Raw genomic sequence first — 25,961 nt, 5'->3', positions numbered from 1 at the left:
ATAATAATTATAATTATGATAATGATAATAACAATATGTCATACTCAGGATAGCCTCATCAGTATTAATAATTTTCTCCCTGAGACAATTACCGGTAACCCTTTTTGCACCACTTAATTCCTTTAATAGTGTTATTATGAAAGGAGAATGTTGCCAGTGACTTGTAATGTGTTGAAATATATTGTAGTCCATATAAAGCAGCAAAATGCAATTTGATATACCGTTGAAGTACAAAACTGGTATGTTATTTTATATGTTTTCATGCTCTGTTAATGTTGGTGATGAATGTTGAGAGAGCAGTGTAAGAGTGTAGATTCCTTGTCATGCTGTAATGAAGAAATTCCCAATTTTACCTCTTATTTTTTTCCTTCAAATAACACGAATGACACAAACACATAAAAAAAAATTAGGGCTTCATTTTGTGTATAGTTCTATGCCCTGATGATGTTTGGCTTGAAACGATCGATTTTACCATGTAGTTGTAGTTGTATGTCACCCTTACCAAAGACATATTTAACCGTTGGTCACTGAAGTATAACTGGTGACCAGCAAAACTTTATCATTTTAATATGATCAACACAGCTCCAAAATTACATTTCAAGCTTATCTGTAGAAGCTTCATTATTCTTTGAATTAATTGATAATAATATTAATAATAATAATAGTGTACACTTAAAGAGCGCACACACTGTCCAGGGACGCTCATGATGATTACAATGCTATGCTCCCATTTTACAGTGCAGATTCTCTACTTTATGCTTTGACGCAGAATATATTGATTTTGTTATTTTATTCTCTTAATTTGATCTGTATGTCAATTGTAAAGTTTTTTTTTTGTTCATGACGACCGTCTTTTGATACTGGTTATTCACTACGCAAACCATCACTATTATTCAATCAGTAAATCCTTTTTTACGAGCTGGTAGTAAAAGTTCAGAATGCTATTATATCTTGTTCAAGATAACCACGTCAATCACCTTGTGATTGTTTATCTCTGCGATGGATTTTGGCTTTCTTGAATTTATCTGCAATAATTACCCTTTGATTGTGATGTAACAATAGGAATCACCAACAATTACACAATTGATGAAGGCATATTGTGCACTTTTTATCTTTAAAAAATAGTCATGAGCGATTTTATAATTTCTTTTTCAATCAAAGTTTGCCATGATTGTGAAAATCATAGATTATAAATGTTATGTGGCGTTACCTTGAAGTTCTTGTGATTTTATTCTGTATAAAGTGTAATTAAATTTGTTTGTTTGTATATGTATTGTGCCATTGACTGAAATCTGAAATTTATGGATTGTTAATGTTCCTGGTATTCATTGACATTGGTATATTTATATGTTCATAGGAATGCAATGACAATCAGCTCATCGCTGAGATTCTAAAATAATGGTTTCTAGTTCCCACATCAAAAAATAAATTTTGATTGATCATCCCAAATAAACGTAGCAGCTAGTCAGTGTTTTAATTGTAGTCTCTGTATGCCTGAATTGAAAGTTCTTGTGGAATTTGTGAAAGCTTTTTATAGAAGTTGTGTGTTCAAGTCTTTTCCCTCATGACACTGTAATAAGCTGAAATTCCTTTGCTGAACTACTTTTGATTTCTCTGTATTAGCCTTTAAGGCGAAGAAAAAAAATGCTGTTATTATAAGTCTGAACTGATGCTAATTATTATTATTATTACGATAGGCATTTCTATAGCGCCGTCTATCTAGAAAGTCTATTCTGGGGTGCATTACGATAATCATAATATTAATAAATGTATCAATTAAAGTTGTTGAATTACATCACAACTCAAAGACACTGAACGCAGTATTGACTTCTGATTGGACATTTTTAATGAAAATTCACACATACAAATATCTTTGATAGTTTTCTCTAATTTTGTTTCTATGAATATCAAGGTGATGAGTGATATCTGAGATGATAGTTCTTTTCTATTTACATTCATCATATACAGACAGCAGATACTGATGAAACATAAAGTAAGTGTAAAAGAAAATCTTTTACATGTAACAACTTTACATCAAAAAGCGACAAGCACATACATTTTCACACACCAAAGAATTTTTTTTTTTTTTCATTGATAAATAACGATAGACTTTTATCTGATTATTTGCGGATCTTTTTAACAAAGGCTGTACAATTTTTGTACACTGTTTCATACACCTAAATGTAGACGTATTAAAATCCAAGTCTACCAGTATAAAGTACCAAAATACAAAATTTGCCTCTCAAAAAGTATCAAAGCAATGATTCTTTTTTTTTCCATGTAGCTTGTGTAGTATGAAAAAAAAAGTTTTGGGCCTCAGTTCACACATTGAGTTGTCATGGGACTGAATAATGCAAGACTTGCAGGTATAATTAGCCATACGATGTTTTATTATATCCTACTTTAGTCAATTTTCTGTGTAAAATCTTTAAATTAGAATCTAAAGGACGGAATGGACAAAGAAATGAAAATTAAAATAAGTATAATGTACAGCAGAGGTTAAAAAAGGGCAAGGAGAAACAATCAACAGCAACAAGAACAACAAAACCGTACATAATAATGACAAAAATAATAACGAGTAATCCATGATACCAGGTTCAATTGTTTTTAACTTACATTTTTGGCCCGCAGAATTTAAACATGTCAGGCTAGATATCTATAGACCATAGTTGCCATTATAATGTACACAATTCACTCACAGAAATACTTTGTTATCAAGGTTATGGTTTGTGACAATGGAATTGCACTACTTTTTTACACACACCAGCAAAGACTTTAAAAGTACCGGGATATTGACCAATTGCAATTTTTTTTAAATACAACACTATCTTCTTGTGACAATTTCTCCTGCAAAAGATCATACAGACAAAATTAAGTCATTAGGTAGAGTTCTTGAACAAGATATTTCTCGTAATTTTTTCCTTACTGAATAAATTACAACTCTACAAACATGCATAGGCTAAGGCCAATTTTTGCCAGAGCTAATGAAAAAAGTCCCAAAGCATCTAAGGATTCTAAGGTGACTGCAAAGGTTCGTTCTTGTGGACATTTCTTTTTCACTGATCATTTAAGAAGCACCTGCAGAAAATTTAATGTGAGGGTACATAGCTATGCATACATCTACCATGATTCGTAGGATACCAACTTTATACTACTGTAGTATGTATGGCACAGGAATGCCCAGAAACAGAAGCTTGTCCTTTAAGATTGGGACAATCTTTCTAACACTTCAAAAACTTAATCTCCTCATAGCCTCAACATAAACCAGTACTATAATACATATAAGTGTACCACAAAGAACCTCCTTCCCAATAATTTCGATATATTTAATATATACATGTTTAGTTTCCTCTTTACTCTGAAAAATCATTCTTTTAGAATCGATTGCAATTACATTTTCTTGATGATTAAAACATATATATCTATGTTTAAATTTGAATGTAAGTTTATGTAAATTTATATGAAGCAATATATATTACATTAAGTACAAAATACATGATTATTATAACTGAGATGCTGCAATGAAATAATAATTATCACATGATAATTGAAAGATTGTTTAATTTACCAGCAAGCTTTCGCCTTATCACAGGAAGAGATCCGAAGGGCATGTGCCTACATTTGGACATTTTCATCAAAAGTTTCATTATGCTACATAGAAGATCAAAGAAATAGTGCTGTGCACGCATGTTTCTCATTTGATTAATTCAATGAACCCTTTGAAGATTCTATCTTTTTGGGAGGTTAGCTATTAAAGAAGTTAATACAATTTTATAAAGTACCCCCAAAATGTGATCTTCCAACAATGATGCTTAGAACCAAAATTCTGTTCCTGATTAATACAAAATTTATTCATTGGTTAGAGGGGGGGGGGGGGGTGATTATTCTAGCAGAGTAAGAAATGTAAAAAGTCTTCTGACGAGAGAAAGAGAGCTAGGGGCTAGAAGGGAATTACAGGGAAGACCATGATGTTGATCAGCGGTCTGGACTGCGAGGTTCCAGAGGAATATTAAGATCGAGTGTGGATACTATATCTCTCATGAAATTTTGAAGTAGATGAAACCAAGAAGGTCTTGAAAGGAACAGAGAGGTGGTTGGAGGCATAGATGGGAAGGTCACATACTAGACCTTGAGGTTCCTCAGGGTTACAGGGTGAGCCTTGATGCTAATTCTCTCCTCATCATTGTTGGTGCAGGAGAGGAACCCTGGCACATTGTATACACCTTTCACCTGGGCATCCCTATATCGCCACACACGCAATTATACATCTGCAAGAATCTTCAGAGCATCTTGAAGAAGAAGAACCCTAGAAGGTTCTGAAGGGCCTACCACGTAGGAATAGAGATAGGCTTGGAGGATCAGCTCAGTGCCTGGACTGTCAGGTTTCTGAGAATAACTAGATGAGCCTGGATGCTGTATCTCTTCTCATCATCGTTGGTGAAGTAAAAGAACCCTTGAAGGTTCTGAAGGACCTACCACGTACACGTAGGAATAGAGATAGGCTTGGAGGATCAGCTCAGTGCCTGGACTGTCAGGTTTCTGAGATTAACTAGATGAGCCTGGATGCTGTATCTCTCCTCATCGTTGGTGAAGTAAAAGAACCCTTGAAGGTTCTGAAGGACCTACCACGTTGGAATAGAGATAGGCTTGGAGGCATAGATCGGATAGCCCAGTGGAGGATCAGCTGCCTGGACTGTCAAGTTTCTGAGAATGACTGGATGAGCCTGGATGCTGTATCTCTCCTCATCATCGTTGGTGAAGTAGAAGAGTTCTAGGGAGAGCGAAGACCAAAGGGAGCGAACCATCTCAGAGTTGAGCTGTCCAATGTGAACCACCACAGGCTGCCTGGAGAGGACGCGTCCATTGTAGGTGTTCTGCAATGTTCAAGGATGTTATATGAAAAATAAATGTTTGGTTGGCTGTTAATGTCAAACTTAGTTTTACTTGGGTCAGTAGGGTGCAATACAATATGTTCAACACCTGAGATTTCATGAGGTCTTATACAAAGACATTTTGAAGGATTTGCTCAAAGTTGGTACCGGTAATCATAGAGATTCATAATAACTGCTACTGTTACCCAAATGTCAGTGATGTTTTAAAACACACAACATTCTAGAAACTAGCCCTGTAACCTTTATGAGAATTTCAAAGTATTCCCTGCTCAATAGCAATTGCTACAACGGGATCATAAGTGGTTTGAAGAAATCCACTCATTTTGTGAATGACTATATTTATCACTTGATTTGATACTGATTAAGAAATTAAAGTATTCTTTAATAGTCAATATCATCCACAGTGAAAGTTCTTAATCTTGAGTAAGGAAAATACTTAATATTTCACACTACGGTAATGTTCGCTAATATCCTTTCTAATTTTCATTATAGTTTACATTACAGTAAGGACAGATAAAAAGAAAGAGCAAAGACAAATTATAACAACACTTACTTCATTAGTATCATAGATGAGCGAGAAGAGTCTTGGTTTATTGCTCTCGACTGCTTCTGACCATGCTACATCGGTATCCCTTCCCATGTACCAGTCACTCTCATACTCCTGAAGGTATTCTACTATCTCATCCAGGTCCGATGCCTCACCAAGTACGGTTTGGTCGTATGCGAGCTTGAAAGCAAACCTGAAGTGAATATAAAAAGGAGGAGACGTGTTGATTTGCACCAAATAGACATGTTGATGTGCACCAGATAAACAAGGATTTGAATCCACTGTTTTGACCATTATATTATTCCATCTATCCAACATAAGTCAGTCCAATTGGCCAACTGTTTACAGTGACACATTGCACTTGAGCTATCAAAACTAAAACATTTAGAAAGTTTAAGAAAAAAAATTGTTGGAACCATTCTGCCAAGCACAAGACTATAGTTCTTATCATAACTACACTGCATATTCAGAGATTTATATTATTACCATATAACTCAAATAGATGTTTATAAGATCCCAGCAACGTAAACAATGAAAATCCTATTTACAGAAATATGTTTTTTATAAATTATTATGTAGTGACGTCTTTTAGATCATGTGACCTTCATTACCAAAAATATCTGCCATTATCTGATAAGTTGTGTGCTTATCTTGTTCTGGAGCTCACATTTGGTTTGGTTAAAATGATGATTACAATGGTTATGCAATCTAAAATAAGATTGGCAAGCAATAATAGCAGGTAGGCATAAGGTCATAGGTCAAAGCATCTTTATTCCAACATTTCTCACCTGTAGGCCTGCAACACAATAACATGGAGCTCCTCATCTGATGTCAGCCATTCCTGGTTCATGGACCACGGGATATCGCCTGAATAAACCTTGTAGACATGACTAGCTCCTGCTCCTACAGCAGACATACCGTCTAGTCCAAAGACATTGACAATGCCATAGCATGCCATGACCAGGTTGGCATACATGGTAGTCAGGGCTTCATCCGAGCCTATCTCTGCTGCAATGTCCTCTGGAGACTTGCTGGACTCAATACCAAGTTGAGCAATGACATGCTTGTACCAGTCCAGAGGGAATTTCTGCAGGAGAGGGGCGAGGAGATTCTGGTCTATGGGGATCTCCCGCCATTTGAGGGGTAAGCTTAACTTTGATGAGTGAGGAGATGAAAACTGGGCAGAGGCGTTTAGATTAATGGTTCTTTGGGTAAATGGAATGTTCTTTGTTGCAGCTGCCGTCTTCTTAGGAGCATGGATGTCCACTGCGGGTAAACCAAATTCAAATTCATTCAAAATATCATCTACTTCATCATCAGAAATATCTGAGATTGCACCTGGAAGGCCAGCAGGTTCTTTGAGTACCTGGCCTTCATTCTTCTTTGCACTGGAATTCAACTTGGGTTTGCTGTTCATTACGTCTAGCTCTAGAGGATCATCATCCCAGCTGTCAAGACTATGCCAAGAACCTACCAAAGACTTTCTCTTAGGCTGCTGTTGCTTCTTGACCTGACTACTCATAGGTTTGGACTCTATCGACTCAGCTCGTCCACTGTCTTCACTGACACTGACAACCCTCTTCGTTTGTACAAGTCTCGTTCTACTGCTCACGCTCCCACTTTCCTTGAAATTACCAATGTTTGATCCTGAATTGGTTGATGAAGGAGTGGGCAGGTCTTTCCTTTTGGCACAATTGTGTCTCATCAAAAGCCACACAAGTGTCTTGATGAAACAAGAATCAACCAACTCTAAAGTATCCGGGGAATCTATGATGCCAGTCAAAACGTTTCTGGCATCTGAGTAAGTGTCCACGGGCTGGGCATCCACGGGAGTCAAGGTGTGCATAGGGAACTGGTTGAGGGAAAAAACTGGGAATTTCTCCTTTGGATGAGTGAAGGCTGCTTCAAAGATGTCGTCCAGCCGAGCAGCCTCCACAGTGTGGCAGGAGGTTTCCTGCAGTTCCATTCCCTTCAGGCTGATTGTAATAAAGCCATAGCCACACTCTAGGACCTGGAGCCATGCCATGCGATCCTGGAATCGTAGTAGAAGGAATGATCCTGGGGCGAGCTCACCTGAAAGTAATGAGAAAAGCACAACTGTCAGGAATCGATAGAGGAAGGCTTATTTCATCTTGCCAAATGTACTGCTTACAGTACTACTACATAGAATAATGCCTCATATAAGTTAGCCTCAAGTTATCTGATATACGTAAAATGGTTTTTTTTCCATAAAGCGCTCAAGGCAACATAGTAACTTCAAGAAACCTACCCAAGCTGCCTGCGGCCACCGCTCTCCTTATTACTCCTCTCAGGCTTTTCTCCAGCTGCTTGTAGTACACAGTGTCTGCACAGACATTGGCTGCTGCACCAACTGCTCCAGGCCATAACCTGAGGGGTCGTGGGAACCCGATGAGCATGATTGGCAGAGTGAAAAGGGGTAAGATAGGGGCCGACAGGATACTGGATGCCATGATGGTTGCTATGACGATTGGGAAGAGGAGGATTGAGATGATGATGAGCGGGAGGGATGACTTCCTTCGTTGCTTCTCGATGGTGTAGGATGTGATGAGGATGGTCAGGTAGCAGTAGACCTTGTGCAGGGTCTGACTGATCCAGGAGTGTAAGAGACCTATGAAGATCAGCTGGAGACCATAGTCTGTAGGCCACCAGGAAACATATGTTGTTGAGCCATACACATTTAGCTCTAGTAAGACGTGGAGGATGGACACATCTAGTAAAGAGCTGCTTGTATGCTGCCATATCTGTAAACAGAAAGCAGAATCTATTTTGTTTAGAGTTCATAATTTCCATTTGAAAAAAGGATAAAAGAGATATACTATAGAATTTCTACTCCTTCTTATTGATTCAAAATGAACAAAATACTTGTATTGCAACATATTGATTAAAAACCTAATATTCTTATTTTAATTGACATGTTAAACTGAAACTTCCTTCTAAAGAATTGATATATATATGGTGATAGCTATATAAATATGTTGAAGGTAAAATATCTCCTGGTTAACTATCTTTCTGAGTTTATTAAATAGAAAGTTTGATATGTATGTAGCTAATATCATAGATTGGGATCCTCCTCTTTGTAGTACAAACATATTTGTTCAGAGAATTTTGAACTTATGAGTGTAGTTGTTTGTACTTAATAAAAAAGCAATGCTTGTTATGAGCTGGTACTTGATCTTACAAAGCGACGACTAACCTGCCCATGCAATTGCAAAGCAAATAGGAATTACTAACCCTGCGAAAGGAGTAGACAGCTCCCACTGCAAACCAGAAAGATGGCAATGTTAGCCCAGCATAGGCCACTATGAGTCCCAGGTATGCTTCCATGACAAAAGGGCAAACTGTATGAAAGGTTATCAAATACATTTATTTAAATATAAATAAATAATTTTCATAGTCATATGAATATCAACCTTAATCATGAACATCAGACATCCTCTGAAATTACAGGAATAATCCAATTCAGTATTAACATAATCAAAATCATTCCTGCGATGAATTACTGATTTTCTCATTTTCTTTTATTAAAAAGCAGAAAGAACACATTAAACTAATAATTTGTCAGACCTAATTTATTCTACTGAACAGTTACCTTGATCAGAGATAAATATCTTGTTTACTAGATCAAATGGTGATACGTTCTATCTTTCTGAATTCTACACCACTAGATGATTATAAAAACTATTAAAATGTTAGTGAATATGGAACACCGATGTTATATCATTATAAAAATCATTTTGCTTAGATAGCTTACCTAAATCAAGTACGAATCTCTTTATGAAGCCAAGTCTGTGAAGCTTCCTTTTCCTCTTACTGTATTTCTGTGTGCTGCTGATGGAGTCTGGGTAAAGTTTGTTTCTGAGCAATCCCCAAAAGACAAAAACTTTCTGGCAATCGCCCAAGATCTTCACAATCACCATCAACCCTATGATAGCATAGCCAAGACCTCTGACAACTGATGAAGGTGCAGAGGAGCTAAAGTGTGTGCAGACTCCTGAAATAGCTCCAACAACCAACACCATGCATGTATTGATCAGGAGTTCTCGCCATCCAAACGTCCATCCCAATCCCATAGCTTTCAACTTGTCATCAGTTTCATCTGCAGCTGGATCGGGACTAGATTTCTTCTTGTGTGATGGGCTGTGATTGGTTGGTTTCTTGACACATTGCTTGATGAAAGCTATTACCTGATTGGCCAGGATGCTGAGGTCGAGGGATAGGATGTAGCCGAAGCATGCTGAGAATACAATGGTAGCCAGGGAGGTCGGGAGGAAGTAGGTGATTACTGCGATGATGACAGAGGTCACGAACATGAGGAAGGACCTGCAAAACAATAAAAACAGAAAATATGAGCTCATAGTTCATATGTTTATCTGTAATAACCCTTCAAACATAAAAGGCAGTTTATGGCTATTAGAGATGAGACCACAATTTGTTTCATGTTTTGTGAGGTAGACTCTGCAGAGTATTGAAATAGAATAACATCAGGAAATAAATAAATAGGTTACTACATTCCCCTACGATCTCTGAGGAGCACATTTTGCTTCTTATTGGCACAGGAAATGCTATCTTGATTGGAGGCATATAAATAAGCACTCAATGCTTTAGAAATGTCACTCTCAGGTTTTCACGGTCTTAATAAAGTTAACCATGAGTAATCACTGAAAATAAAGACAGAGATGTGAGACTTGGTTATAGGGTCTTGGATAAGACCCCCGGCGTTTTTTAAAATGGAACTTATATATCAATCCTTTGATTATGGTTTAAGATTATCATAGCAAGATAATCCAACCAATCTGTGAAGTGTTGTTAAATTATCTACAAGTCACTTGGTAGTCTATTCAATGCTATCCTGGTTTGTCCAGCTTAATGCATACAGCAGACTAGGAACTGTCTACCGTAATATCTTTACCTGAGGTCTCCAGCCATGGGTGATCCTCCCAGGAAATGGACTAGAGTTTGTTCCATGAGCCAGAGGACTAGAGCATCAAGAGGAGGCAGGACACCCAGACACCATAGGACAGGCAGAAAGATGAAGACTACATGCATAATTTGGTTGGTCAGGAGGAGTGAAGATGGACTAAAGCTACAAATCAACAATGAAGAGAAGATGAGATGAACAAAATGATATAGGTAGGTGAAAAATAAAATAATAAAACAAATAAAAATACATATTTTGTTGCTTCTTTGCATCTTTTACTACAGATAACATTAATATCTTCATAGCTTTATCTGACACTGGAACTATTTGTACCTTGATAGCTGAGAAGAGCATGACTATCCTTACAGACTTTAATATCAACACCTTAAAAACAGCATGATCAAAGTAAACATAACAGAAAAATGCTCAACTTGCATTTCACAAAACATTGCCTGCCATTTTGAATACTCAAATATCATTTCTTTTCATTTGGGAGTTTACATTTTCATGCTCTACATTCATAAGATAAATTCAACAAAATTAAAAACTTACCTCCAAGCAAGATGAACCAAAAGGCAGATGAGGACATAGCAGGGTCTCAACAAGGGCAGCACTTCTAGATTATCTATAGCCCTGAAGGATGCAGGCTCTGGAGGTGATCCTGTGCTTAGAGGATACTGCGCTATACAAAGTGTTAACCATCCAAACGTGTAAATCATGACAGTGGCTCCGATATTATTGAAGAGGGGATTCAGAACTGAAGGCAGGAGATACCAGAATCCAAGTCCACCCATTAACCCTGATACCAACCCATGCAGGAGTATGTTGATCTTCCAGCGCTTCAAAGGCACGACGTATTGGAAAGTCTCGTAGCCACAGCAGGAGTCAAATTCGACCTCGTCTTCCTCTGCAAGGACGTTCGTGTTCTGAAAAGCTGCCACTGTGTCCACCCTACGCTGGATGATCAGACTTATCAGTTGTGCTGCAAGGACGTATATCACCATGCATGCCCCGTAGACGTAGTAAGCGATGTAGGCCTGTAGGACATCTAGCTCCACCACAATGGTGAACAAACCTCCCAGGAGCCATGGCAGGAGAAAGAGTGTGAGTTGGTTGATGTAGACATAGGCTGGTGCAGAGAAGCCAAGCTTGAGCTTAGGACCCCCTAGCAGGGTCTGCGGGAACCTCTTCCAGAAGAAATCCCGCTTGTATTCGTTGAGGAGTGGCACTTCTTGACCCATGGTGCGATCTCTCTGCTCTCTGAAGCCTTGAGAAGTTTATCTAACTCATGATCTCACAAATGGTCACGATATCAATGCTCCAGGCGCTACAATCATTGCAATATGCTATTCAACTCAGAAATCTCTTTGTATTCATGGAGAACCTTTTCCACATTGACCTGTGTAAATGAATAAGAAAAAAAAGGGATTTGGTCATACTAGAAATACATTTTCAATGAAAGTGATGATTTAAACAAGCAATAAAACTTAATTTGCCATGTACATTGTATATATCTCAAATGCATTCATTCATGCAAGAAAATCTGACTTACATTTTCAAACGAAACGATACTCATAAATAAAAGAATTAATACAAAATTATGAAACAGGCTCCTTGTTCATTACACGTGTATTGGTGCAATTCGAATTACAATATTTAATCAAGACTCAAGTTGTTTGTTCTTTCAAGTTTCATGTAAATTTAGTCTGGCGTTTGCAAATTTGCATCTATTTTCCCTTGCTTTGACCTGGGCTTGGCTTTGCCATTGTCTTAGACTTTGCTTTGTCAGATTCTCATTCTAAAAATCGAATCCTTAAACCTTTTGCAAACCTTGGCCTTTGTTTGAATTGGTTTGTCTCATTCTGATAAAAAAAAATCTTTTTTTAAGTTTTAACTTCTTGTGCAAGCCATGTTTAATGCTTTTCACTTTGTCTTTGAATCATCCTTGGCCTTGTCCATCTTATAATGGATTAAGGTGACTAGGAGATTAATTTGCAAATGGATGTAACAACTCATTATTTACACAAGACAAGTCACAACGCAACGGCACACCCTGCAGATCTGAAGCCGCCGGTGCGGCGGGCTCGCTACGGTTGCTCAGGACACTGCTATGCCGAAGCAGACCCGCTGCGAATAAGCGTCCACTGTAACCAAGTCCACTGATTTCTCGCACTCGTCTGCCAATCACTCATTCATTGTTATTCTTTCAAGCGGATAACAAATAACTAAAATACACACGAACGGTTTTGATAAATTGATTTTACCATTCATACGAGCTACAACAAAAAGTATTTAAAACTTACCTTCTCCTTGAGTTAATTGCAAGTTCATCAAATGAGAGTGACAAACGCGATCCGCGAATCTCTATCTGACGTCACGTCCATTTAACATCGGAATGTGAAAATCCATAACACAAGAGGGCGACAACACACATCATAAAATTACTATGAAAAGTAAAAACATAATTCTGTCAATCTTTGCCTTGACACTCCAATTCCCACACCTGTCCCACTGCGGGAAAATGACAAAGTAGGCATTTTCCTTTATCAAAACCATGTGTTAATGTTGACCACTTGATATCGTGCAACAGTTGGTTATGCATGACATATAATTAACCTTTGACATACCGGGTATTATGTATTTCAAAATATATTCCTGAAAATCATTGCATAGTAGAAGATTGTACTATGAAATCCTTCACCCTCCATGGACATTATAATTGTGGGGTAAGGAAATACTCTACTGACCCTCACAGCCTCACCCTGTAGATGGAAATGGGGGAAGGGGGTTCGTTGAGGATCCTCTAAATATTAACATTGCATTTTCTCAGTTGTACCGACTTAAATCTGACTTAAATTCAACAAAAATATAACTTTTCTGCTCTGGAAACGTAAAAGATGGTTTGAATCTGCATGGAATGTGTGCAAAATCAAGTGTAGCTTGAAGTTCATGAACAAAATATATGGGAATAGGAAAGGGGGAATGAAATCATCAACTTGCTCATTTGCATATGTAGACTATGTGATAGATATCACTGTTTCATAAATATATATGAAACTTCAGAATTCCATAACTTTCTTATTTTTTGTTTAATTTTCATGAAATTTTCAGTTTATTTGTTTTCATTTTTCTCTATTTATTCAATTCAACTTGCAAATGGGCCGGATTTGCCCTTTAATTCCAAATATACCTTCCCCTCATTTGACCTCATATACTTTCACTAGTAGAATTGTGCATTTGCCAGTGAACCTACACGTGTATTAAAGGAGAAGTCCACTCGAAAAACAACTTACACTCAATAAAAGCAGACAAACCAATCAAAAAAAGTTTGAGCGAATTCGGATAACTAATAAGAAATTTATGAATTTTTCAAAAAGTATGTAAAACTATGGAACAATGAGAATCACAACACAAGTTGCCAAGATGGTTATCAGTTTGTGACATCATGTCCTCACTATTTACCTATTGCTTTTTATGGTTTAATCCCATTAATTTCCCTTTTTATTCCCCAAAACTTGATTTCCCCATGCCTTTGCCCAGGTTATATGATTTGTATCATATTGCGTGCATGACATTTCACTAAATATTTTATGAACTTTGAAGAATTTATACTATTTTCTGAATATTGTATATTCATAATTTGATTTTTATATAAAATAGTTTATCAAAATTCACATTTGTCATGATTAAACTGGAAAAAATTACTCTATATTAGTGCATCCACACAAAAACATATTACTATTAATCTAACTTGGATGCTGGTGTGAAGAATATGATTCTTAAGGAGAAAATAGGAAATTTATATCATCAATATAATGAAAAAAAATTAGTGGATAGTGAGGACATGACGTCACAGACTCATGAGTAAGTTGCCAATTTGTCTAGTGATTTTCAAAGTTTTCAATGTCATTAAAATTCATAACTTTCTTATTAGTTATCCGATTTTGCTCAGACTTTTTTGATTGGTTAGTCTGATTTTTCTGCTTCTATTGAAAGTAAGTTATTTTTGGAGTGGACTTGGGCTTTAAAGGAGATAAAGAAATCTTCAAAAAGAAATGACACTATCGTACACAAATGTATAATTTACAAATGTAACATGATTTTAATTGCATATTTACAATATTTACAAACATTATAAACCAACAGCTGACAATATTCTCTTCCCCACAGCTTGATTTCATCCCAGGGGGCACAATGTGGTCCCAACAGCAACAAAATTTGTAATACATGTTTTATACACCTTTTACTAAAACGTAACTTAAAATGATTTTACAAGGAACAGTTAAGTTTTCAGTAGGAGGGTCTATAGTGTAACCTATGACCAATGTGGATAGTTCAGCGATGGAAAAATTATAGAAAATAAGGTCCTCACCCTAATACAAGTGGGTACTACTCATGCTTGTGGCCTGAGTTATAGACACTCTTTTTTTTCTTTTTTTTAATAAGTTGCATTTAGGTCAAAAATAAAAAGCTTACAAATGTATCCAAACAAGACTAACACTTTAAGACTGAAATAGCAATTTGTTTTAAAATTGTCGAGCTAAAGAAAAGACTATTCCATGTTCATCCAGTCAATATTAATATTATAGCATCATACCCTCGACTCTTTAACAGTACTGTATGATAAATGAATTCTCGATGGGCTTCTTTCGGAACAGGGAATTACAAGGAACAAAGAAAATCCAATAAAACACTAGTGGGATCCATCTTACACTTCACTGCCAATGACTATCTTGATGACAATAGAAACGTTCAGCCTCTGAGAATTCAGTTTAAAACCTGTATCATACATAACTGTATTTACCTGTTTTCATATTGGACATTTGGAGTATATGTTTTGACTATCCTAGTTTTAACTGTTTTAACTGCTTAGATGTAAAATTGCCCCACCACATACTGTTAATCATGACGAGTAATTCTCTTTGATTATCACAAACCTAAAACAAAATTTCATCATCACATCATAGTGTACGTAATTTTGTACAATACTGTCATACATTTTCTCACTTCCATAGATATTGAAAGGCAACAGATTCAAGGACACATGACCAGTGACCTATGACCTTAGGGATAAGATAAGTCTCATACATGTCATCTTTCTACAATAAAACAACTTAGTACAAAGATTTTTTTAATCAAAAACCGTTTTTTATAGGTATCATAATGCTGCAAGTCTTTACATAGATTGACCTCAATGACCTTTGACCTTAATATGAAGTCTAATCAGCATCAGTTACCATGATCATTGATGTGTACTGACACAACAAAAAATTGGTTCTCAGCCCTGAAATGGCTGTCTAGACATGTTATGAAAATGAGAGATCATGCTGGTAAATAAATGGATGAATGACTGTCCTTTCTTGGCAATGAATCATTGTTCAATGCTGAAGATTGGGGCATTATATCACAGGGCACTTACTCTGCAAGTTGCAAAATGTGAAGGTTTACTTTCAAACACTTACACTGCTATTACACAGCTATTAGAAACATAACAAGAACTTCTGCAGCATTATCTGAATAGACTACGAGGCTTGAATTTGAGACCCAAATTTTACAAATTATATTATTGTTTGGACATATTTTTCCCAATGTAATTAGGCCTGTCTCTCAGAAAACTAGAAATGCGACTACAGTCAATGGATACCATTATTGTACGCAATTAATTTTGTGAGAGCGTTAACAGAAAATTTTCTTTGCTGGGATGGCATGGCTGAAGAGTTTTTAAAAGAGTGATTTTGGGGTTTTAATCGCTGTCACTGGCTACCGGCGACGCTACCGGTGACTCTACCTCGCTCTCTTGCTGCTGTTCTTCTTCTTCCTCCTCTTCTCCTGCCTGTTCTTCCTCACTATCACTATCACCAAAGATCTCTTCCTCATCTCGAACTTCCCTCTTCCCTCTATCCTCATCTTCTTCCTCCTCTTCTTCCTCTTCCTCTCCTTCTTCTCTCTCCACCTGCTCTTCCTCCTCCTCCTCCTCTCCGCTAGCTGCCTCTTGTTCGCTCCCGCTGGCCACTTGTTCTTCTCCTTCTTCTTCTTCCTCTACTTCCACCATCTCCTCTCCTTCTTCCTCTGCCTCTTGCTCTTCTTCCTCTCCACTGCCAGCTTCCTCCACTTGTTCAGCATCTGATACAAAAAAAAGAATGGGAACCAAAAGTGCCATAATTAGAAAATTTACTCAACACTGTCCAAAAAAGTATATTTAATGTACTTCGTTTTTCTGTGCAAGTGGTAAATTGCCATTTGGTCCAATTCTAATTTTCCAAACACCCAATTTTCTCTTATTGTACTCCATCTACACCCAATTTCGTTTACTCTCCATATGGTCTAATCTTTGGATTTGTCCACATCAGTTTTGCTTATGTAAATTTGGGCTAATATCCATATAATTCCAAACTTGTCTTATGCCTTTTCATTCTCGTTTAAACTTGATCTAATAAACATTTTTGTCCTCTACAGGACCTGGAATTTTAGACCAAAATATACAGAATACAAAATGAAAAGAACCTAATTGGTCATTAAACTATAGTCATTAAGACTATTAAAATGGAAGTTGGACTACTGAAGGCAGAGGAAAATTATACCAGACCAACTGGATACTACATAGACTGGGTACAGGCAAAGTGGAATGAGAATAGCTGAGTACTTGATGAATTAAAATTTAAAGCAAATGGTATAACCCCCCCTTTTTTTTTTACATAGTTACAATGTTTTCAGGTGGTCAACTTAAACGGTTACATAAAACTAACCTGAATCTTGTTGTTCCGTTTCAGTTTCCTTTTCTTCTCCATCCTCTTCCTCCTCTTGACTTTCTCCTTCTACTCCTTCTGCTCCTTCTTCTCCTTCCTCCTGCTCTTCTCCTTCTCCTCCTTCCGTTACCTCCATCTCGACCTCCTCCTCTTCTTCTTCCTCTTCTTCTTGGACAACGTTCTCCAGCTGGTTCATGCGCATATCCTGATATAAGAAGAAGAAAAAAAATCAATTTAGAATGAAATTCATTGATGACAAAACCCTCAGACATAATTGCCTAACTATACAACATGGAAACATTTTAACACTTTTGTGTGATTGAGCTTTCACAGAATAGGAGATATGCATCAAAGTAGTGAAGGTAAAACTAAATTTACATGTTAAAAAGTCTGAAAATGGTGCATTTATTCAAGATGATTTTCAGATTGAAATATATCAACCATACATTGAAAAAACCTTCTTATGGGCAAAATTAGAATATCTTGACAAATAAGTTAATATGATGCCATGTGATAATGTATAGCATTCTTTTCTTTACCCAATTCTTAGTACACAATTTCCCTAAATCTTCAGCTTTTCTTTATAAATCTGGAACTAAGTGTAAATATCACAAATTCATGAAACATTCATGAAAAAGCATGATCTATCTTGGCAGAGTAAGGGTTTTTGGGACAGGCTCTTGTCAATCAAACAAGCTCAACATCATTTTCATTTCCCTCATAAGCATAACAATAAAGAAACTGACCTGCATAGCCGACTCTTGGTCAAACAGTTCTCTGTGTTTGACCACCAGGAGTGAGTTACTTGACGGAGCATCTTTGACCCTCCTCTTACTGAGCCGCACCCTGAAAAAAGTACAGAAATACACCAGAAAAGCTCAACATCATCCTCATTGCATTACCAAGTATAATGGTATTATGGAAATAAATTGACATCAATCATTCAACATCATATTTGGTTTGATCCAAGCTCTCTTTGAGGTGGTCAGGAACTTACCTTGGACTTGCCCATATATATATATATATATATATATAAATATTATATGGGCAATATATAGTAAAGTCTAACCCAAGCCTCTTGTGTATTCCATCTAGGGTTGTGAATTGATATTTTTTCTATTATATATATACGCACAAATGGTCAGATATATTTCACACCCATTTAATAATCTTTTGAAACACTTATTGACACATATTGATCAATTAAGTACAGATCGGATTAATATCCAACCACATATGCTATTCAATTATTATTCAGATTTCAGCATTTATTATTGATAACAAGTTTTGTGAAACAGGGTCCTGGAGCAATTGTCACCCCAGCATGTGTCTGAGCACCATTCTATTTCTCACCTTGTTTCCAGTTCATTGTAGAACACACCCTTGCCTTTCCTGAAGACAAAGAAGTAGTTCTCCTCGTAGCCTCTGCTTGCTTTGTTCTTCACGTTCCAGTTGTACTCTCTCGTCAGCTTGTATTCATATCTGTTATAAAAAAACATTGTTACAAAAATATCAGAGAGAGTATAAAAAGCAAAAGTCATGTATACTTGAGAGATGTCTTTGTCCTGTGAGACTTCAATCTATTTAAACTAAGAACAGATTACCAGCCAAAATTTGTAAATGGGGGGGTTTTTCACAAATGCCTGCCATATTATGATATAGAATATGTGCCACATCTTGTTGAAGAAGGGAAAGTTCTTCAATCTGTACTGATGACATTATCATTTGAGTCCCTCATTAGTACCTGATGCTTAAACATCTACTTTAAGCACTGATACTGGATAATTCCCTGAATATATGATGCTGTTAATTGTAAATTACTTGCTAGGCTAAAAACTATATATTTATAGATATAATATATAAAACTAATTAAATCAAATGAATGAGATGATAAATATTTGGATAAACTTTGCAGGGAAGCATAGGGGTAAGTATGAAAGTGGTTTCCAATAAAAAGAGGGAAAAAAAAGAAGAAGACTTACTCTTCTCCTTCCACGTAGTCAATGTCTTCCTCAAAGTCCCTCTTTCTCTTTCTACAGGTCTCTTCCGTTGGCAAGAAGTAACCAACAAACTGCTCCTCACTCTCATCAACCATACCCCTAAATAAAAATAAAAACAGCAAAGATAGTAACATTGAATGAAGTGGTTTTGTAAGAAGTAATAGAAGATACATGATATTCAGCTTTCCTCTTTCATTTGTGTTTTCAAGATTAGAACATGTTTTCCACCACTCTATTTAGGATACAGAGAGCCAAAAACCTGTTAATGATACAATAATTTGCACTTCATAAACACAAAAGCAAACATACATTTTGAAGCGATCAAATGGCTACTCACCCCACTACTATGAAATGACTGTGTCTGACAATCATCAACTCCTAATAGCACCAAAACCATGCACAAAACAAATCTTTAAAATTGTACAATGTTCCTTATACAGTCAAACCTGCACCAAGGACCTCTTCATTTACCTTAAACAGTATTTCCCATTGAAATCTGAACTTATTGAACTTGTGCAACAGCTTTTAAATGATTTATGAAAACAATGTTCATATTATATTTATTATTGGGAACCTACAATAACAAGCTGTACTTTCCAGTACGTTCTTGTTTCATTTCATGATTTTGAACTTTCTTTGTCAACTACATGTATGTTCTTTATAGTTCAAACAATTGATATGAGATGAATCAATCAATCAAATGCACAGGTTTGACTGTACACAACATAAACGCAAGATGCACCACACACACACACCCACCTGATCATAGCCTGTGACATCTCCTCCAGCTGTTGGTGTGATGATTTATCTCTTAAAGCAGGATCAGAATCAAAGATGACTTGAGCACAGGGGTGGATCCAGGTCTATACGCAAGGATAATGATCATTCGAAATACAGAGTGGAATTTCAAATCAATATCAACCTCAACAAGTTTAAACTACTCACACATTTTGGGCAAAATTAATGGTAAAATGATTGTAAGAAATAATAGATTCAAATAATCAATGTTTTTAGTTCTAGAAGGTAGCTTATTTGAACTGTGTAATTTTAATTGATTTCGCATCCATTTCATCAACCAACCAATCCTGTAATATCATGTGTTACATTAAAAAAGAAATGAACTCAAGGTGTATGTAGAAGGTACAATCATTGCCATTTTAATTATATTGTGAAAAGAAATGCACCCTTTCATTCTACTAATCTGAAAAGACTACTTTGATGCATGATGTAAAACATACAGCACATGTATATGTACATGGTGTAGCATCAAATAGGTAAATGACTAAACCATCATCTGAATACATCTCAAATCTTCTTCAAAGATGATTTGCAAATATCTTATGAATTCAATTCTTACCTCAAAGTCGGGGAAGACAGGCAAGATCTCAACTGGAGTGACATGAGGCTTGCTGTAGTGGGTTTCGATCTAATGAGAGATAGGACAAGAAAAGATGATCAATAATGAGCAGAAGGGATGTTTGAGAAAACTTAGTTGCGTAAACACTATCATCACATATAAATGGAAAAATTTGTCTTCACACAGGCTGAGCACTGGCTTTCATTTCAATGACTAAAATACCAGCTTTCTCTTCAATCAAATGCATCCACAAATGCACCAAACATATACTCATACAATAAGAACAGAATTCAGAGCTACCTATACAAGAAAGTTTGAATCTCTACATATTTTACTTTCCAAAACTTTACATTGTAATATTTTTTTCCCTCCATGATTTTTCAAAGGAATTTTAAACTTACAACGCTAAAAATACTTACTGGTTTCTTAGCATCTTCAAATGTTTTCTGGATTGCACTAATCTGGTTGCTGCGGTCCTGTTTAAAAGAAGTAAGAACATCTTGTTGATAAAAAAAACCTTCTAAATCAAAGGCATTTGATACAAATAGAATTGCAATATATAGTGCATTTGAATCATTTAAAAAAAATACACACTACTATTTATAAAGGTATTTGAAAACTAAAAGATTCAAAAGAGACTTTATAATCAAGAAAATAGGACATTTTAAATGATAAGCTTCTGTATGAGTTAAGTTGCATAAAATATAGAGAATTGTAACATACATTCAATCTCATGAATTGTATAAATTAAAATTGTTAACATTAAAACTATGATTTGCACAACAGATTTTACATTGTATTTGACAAAAACACAATTATCATGATGGAAAGATTATTAGGGTCTAGCTTCTCTTCATTTCATTTGTAAGAAATCTCACTGGAAGCTCATCAAAATAGAATTCTCTTAGAAATATTAAGACACTAGCCAGAACTTGACACTAACATGGGCCTGGGACACATGGGCGCCCAAAATCTAAGTCTAGACCCTCAAGATGTATGACAGCAACAACATTGGAAAAGAAGGGCTCCTGTCTGATATAATGAGGTATTGTGTACAGAAAAAATTGACTTTACCTTGTAAAGATTCTCTTCAGTGAATTGTTTCTTGAGATGATGACCGACTCTGTGTAGAGATAGGGACAAAAGTAGACAGTGTCAACACACATTTCATACCAAATGGGTTTTATCTCTCTGCTATTTTCGTTGTCATGCCAATTGATGTTGAACTCAGTGAAGTATCTAAACATAACTGACGGCTCGATGGCAGCGCAGTGGTCTTGTAACAGGAACTCCAGAGTTTAAACATGTCTTGGTAATAATGCCCTTTGCTTTGTTCATACAAGTCCATCTGACGGGACTTGAAGCTGAAGCCCCCCCCCCAAAAAAAAAATTAAAAAAAAAAAAAAAAAAAAAAAAATTACTTTACTGTTTTTCTCAACAAACATAAAAACACATTCTAGAAAAAAGATTGATTAAAACAAATATATAATAATTACAATAGTACACATACAAAATAAATGTATAGTGATATTTTTCTAACTTACTTCGTTTCTATTTTGTCTTTGCTGTGTTGTGATCTGTTGTATTCACTGGAGATGTACTCTGTCTTCCTCAGCCACGAAACAGTCTTAGAATGTTGTCGAGATCTGCAAGCAAACAGAGGTATTTATAAAGGATGTTATATTTCTTCCTTTAACAAAATTGAGCAATTATTCTTGTTTCGTAAGAAGTTTTGCACCTATATCAAATTTTTGAAATGAGCAATATCCCCTGCATGTAGAATTTGCGTAATATATATTTTTGTACTTAAACTCTGTCCATCAAACATACATGGATAGAAATTCTTTGGTTTGACAAGTAGAATTATGCCTTAAGATCAACATAAACCTTGGTATCATAGACAAATACCTAACAAATACATACATTATCTTCTATACATTTGTACCACCACCTGGTAGTGCTCATTGTTATATATAATTCTCTATTTCATTTCATTTTTTCAGGCCAAAAGACAAAAAAAGAGGTCAAAGGTATATAACTTGCACTCTTCCTCTTTATTAAAGGTCTATAAACAGACATAAATGAATTCTTTAATTCAACCATGCTCAATAAAAGAAGAGATTTCTAGCATAGTAGAGAAATGTTCCCTACCAATAACCCACCTTGCCATAATAGGAGGGGTACATATTCAGAATTCTGATATAAAAATAATGTATTTGTTTTCAAGTTATACCATCTACTAGCGATAAATGTTATCTAATCAACCATTGCGTGCTCCAAGCAATTCAAACCATATATATGCAAACACTACAAACATGTTTTGAAAACTGATAATTTCTCACAAGTTATTGTACGTGAGGAAACGATACTTAAATAAATAACCCACCTCTTAGAATCCCCTGGTGTCGCAATCTCCTCCTCAAGTAATTTCTCATCTGCCGGGTCCAATTCTACATGTTCCTCTACAATGACAAAAAAAATTGGGTTGATATGCAATGTCAACAACTACTTGTACATTAGTTAAATATATATTTACTGGTATATATGCACTTGATTCCACCCTTAGAGGGCTTATGCAGGAAACACAGGATTCACTTTACAAATGATTCAATTTCTACAAAATAAATGTAACATCATTAACTTATTCACCTTCAAACTTTGCAAACATTTAATGCACACTGAATTTTCTGGTTTTACACTTTGATTTGATTTTGATTTGATTTGATTTTCTTCTGCATTCATGTAAATACACAGTTTTTGGATAACAATAATGATAAAGTACAATAAGTATTTTCCTGACCATGAATCATAAATAAGCAAATATAATATATATTGATATATAACAATTGTTATTTTCAAAAACGAAATGATAAACTGTCACATACACTAAATTTCCTCAAACATTATACAATTATTTGCGGAATAGGTGAGACCCAATTCAAACCAAAGCTTACCAGGTATTCTGTAGGTGTCTGGGTTGATGAGGTCGATGGTTACCCCCAGGTCATGCTCAGCCAACAGCTCATGCTTGTAGTTCCTCTCCAGTGATGTGGCATTGTACTGGACAAAGCGATTGGCCTCAAAAGGGTAGGTGATGAACTTGGGATCGAACGGGATGTCTGGAAGCGAGTTGGCATACTTGACTCGACAAACAATATCAGACCTTGATTGAAAGAGATTCAGAAGAGTCTACTGCTTGGAAAGTCTCCATATACAGATTCAACTGATAGTGATAACAATACATGTAGAGTATGACAACTAATGACTACTCTAAATTTTATTTTAAAACTTTAGTATCTCCCATAAGTGCAAATACACAGATTTTGAGTATGACATCTGGACCTGCCTTGTAATGTAAATCAAATGCCTGGTCACCTTTTGGAGAATATGGTTTTACACCATGGTATGACATGAATTTGCTTTCACAACATATCATTTAAAACTGCCACTCTAGATAAACATTAAATAATACTAAGATTTTGCTGCATGATGACACTTTGAGCACCATAAATGTAGCTCATCTATTTTAAGACTTCTACTGGGAGGCTTTGGAGCCCATGGTTATTGGCTACATGGGAAATGATTATCGCTTTCATTTAGCATTAATTAGTTTTCATATCAAAATTTTTATTTCATCTTTTCTCTTAATAAAATTTTGAAGTAACTACTTGGCATAAAGACAGGATGATTCATTTACCTTGCTGGGCCTGTTGTTGATCGGGATCTGAAGAGAGCGATAGAAATAAGATGGGAAACATTAGACACATTTTGCATTAAGACTAGAAAAATGTGTTACACTTAAAACTTTCACATAGCTAATGCATCTGTAATCTCCTGAACAGCAAAAATACTGGCATCTTCAACCCTTAGTAGAAAGCAGTCTGATTATTTGGATAAGTTCAGTAAATATTTGATAAAATTTAAAATGAGTGATATTTATCTCACCATCCAAGGCATGAACCATGAACCCACCCCCTGCCAATGCAATCTATTATAACATCATCTTTGGTGTGCTTCAACACAGTTACATAATCACATAATCACCCATTCCCACATACACATATGACAAAACTTGCAGACTAATTTTGAAGTTTGCTAGTGGACTCTTTTTTTCTTCTCATACAAAGCACGTTGAAATTGGTCAAGAATTGAACCAGAAATAAGGAAATTTGTTACTGTAAAGTCCGTAATGATAGCTCTTTCACATGATTCTGATGATAATGAGCTAACAATATGCAATTTCCATAACAAAATGCTTACCTATTTTTAATTTCATTTGATTTAGTGTACAAGACAAGAATCAAGAGTAAAGACTCTGAGTGCGAAATGCCAATGGTAGGCAGTTTCATGAAATTGTTGAGATATGTTGATGACTTAACAATATCAATCTTTTTTAAGTCTGGAAGTGTTTTTAACCACTGTCATAGTGTAACCCGAGGCGAGGTTATGCAACAAACAATGAACGAAAAAATGATGTACAAAATGGGAGAAAATAATGTGACCATTCAAGTGAATATCTGCCGTTAATACAGTTTCAATTTCAATTGTTTCCCAAAAAATTATCTTTTTCATACTATGAGGATCGTCTTCGTTAATGCGCACAGATGCGTCCGCAAAAAATAATAATCATTCCGCATTTTCGCGGATGATTCTTATTTCCGATCCACGCGATGCATGCGAAAAACAGATTCCGAGATGATTTTCTTGGTGCTTTTCACATTGACTTTCACGCTAAATGAGTGATAGACAGTGAACTGGGGGTATTTTATTACGCAGAATCCGTTTTTTCACATAGCCAGCGCGCGGACCGGGAAACCTAAACCTGCAGAGAGCCGAAGTCGAGGAAAAAAAACGTTTGTGAAAATACGGGCGATCCTAATTTTTTAGGGTGCGATTTATCCGCGTTCACGAGGATATCCTCATTTGTGCGGACGATCCTCATTGACGGACAAGCGCCCTACAGCCTGGCTATGCATGGGATGGGGAATTCCACCTACCCATCACCATCATGCCCATACACTCAAATGTGTGTCAGTGTCACAGAGCTGAGCTGCAATTGCTGTGCAGTCAGTGTGCTGTGAACGCCGCTGCGCTGTCGGCTGTGCAGCTGTGCCTGTGCTGTGCACTCGATGACCGACCCGTGTCATCATATTTCATGAGAAGGCCAAACATATTCATGATCATAAATGTACTCACTTCCTTTCTCGATCCTTTCTTTCCCCACTCTGAATTGTAGGAGGCATTTCGTTTTATAAAAATATGTTCTCTGACTCTGTCATTCAATTTGAAGTCTCGGTACGCGGTCTCAAGAATGATTGTCGATGCGAAGTTAGTTAGACGACCAACAACGCGCAGCAATATAATGAGTGGAGTCTTCAAGGAAGCAAACAAAAAATTGTACTCGCTGTTTTTTAAAATCAAAATGATCTTTGAACATGTTGAAGGACTTCATGGTTTGTTTTCAAATTTTGTTCTCATGA

At 36.1% G+C, this 25,961-nt stretch overlaps 2 protein-coding genes across 2 annotated transcripts; both read right to left on the bottom strand.

Moving 5' to 3' along the window:
- Positions 1-1,828: 1,828 nt before the first annotated feature.
- Positions 1,829-12,775, bottom strand: LOC586055 (pecanex-like protein 4). The gene is made up of 9 exons (XM_011676560.2): positions 12,682-12,775; positions 10,931-11,777; positions 10,370-10,543; positions 9,212-9,780; positions 8,692-8,798; positions 7,709-8,201; positions 6,228-7,512; positions 5,446-5,632; positions 1,829-4,874 (listed from the first exon to the last, which is right to left on the bottom strand). Exons 2-9 carry the CDS (start codon positions 11,617-11,619, stop codon positions 4,623-4,625), a joined length of 3,756 nt encoding a protein of 1,251 aa, XP_011674862.1. The 5' UTR covers positions 11,620-11,777; positions 12,682-12,775; the 3' UTR covers positions 1,829-4,622.
- A 1,680-nt stretch (positions 12,776-14,455) lies between these two features.
- On the bottom strand, positions 14,456-25,784 carry LOC586079 (RNA polymerase II-associated factor 1 homolog). Its single transcript, XM_030999320.1, has 14 exons — positions 25,678-25,784; positions 24,179-24,205; positions 23,436-23,644; positions 22,868-22,943; positions 22,026-22,127; positions 21,556-21,604; positions 20,901-20,957; positions 20,482-20,550; positions 19,884-19,987; positions 19,107-19,223; positions 18,478-18,606; positions 17,871-17,970; positions 17,125-17,329; positions 14,456-16,501 (listed from the first exon to the last, which is right to left on the bottom strand). The coding sequence occupies exons 1-14, from the start codon at positions 25,722-25,724 to the stop codon at positions 16,122-16,124; spliced, it is 1,671 nt and encodes a 556-aa protein (XP_030855180.1). The 5' UTR covers positions 25,725-25,784; the 3' UTR covers positions 14,456-16,121.
- Positions 25,785-25,961: the final 177 nt, after the last annotated feature.

This window comes from Strongylocentrotus purpuratus, unplaced genomic scaffold (assembly GCF_000002235.5).
Source record: "Strongylocentrotus purpuratus isolate Spur 01 unplaced genomic scaffold, Spur_5.0 spur5_scaffold_5, whole genome shotgun sequence".
NCBI lineage: Eukaryota > Metazoa > Echinodermata > Echinoidea > Camarodonta > Strongylocentrotidae > Strongylocentrotus > Strongylocentrotus purpuratus.
This window is presented reverse-complemented; position numbering and strand designations above follow the sequence as displayed.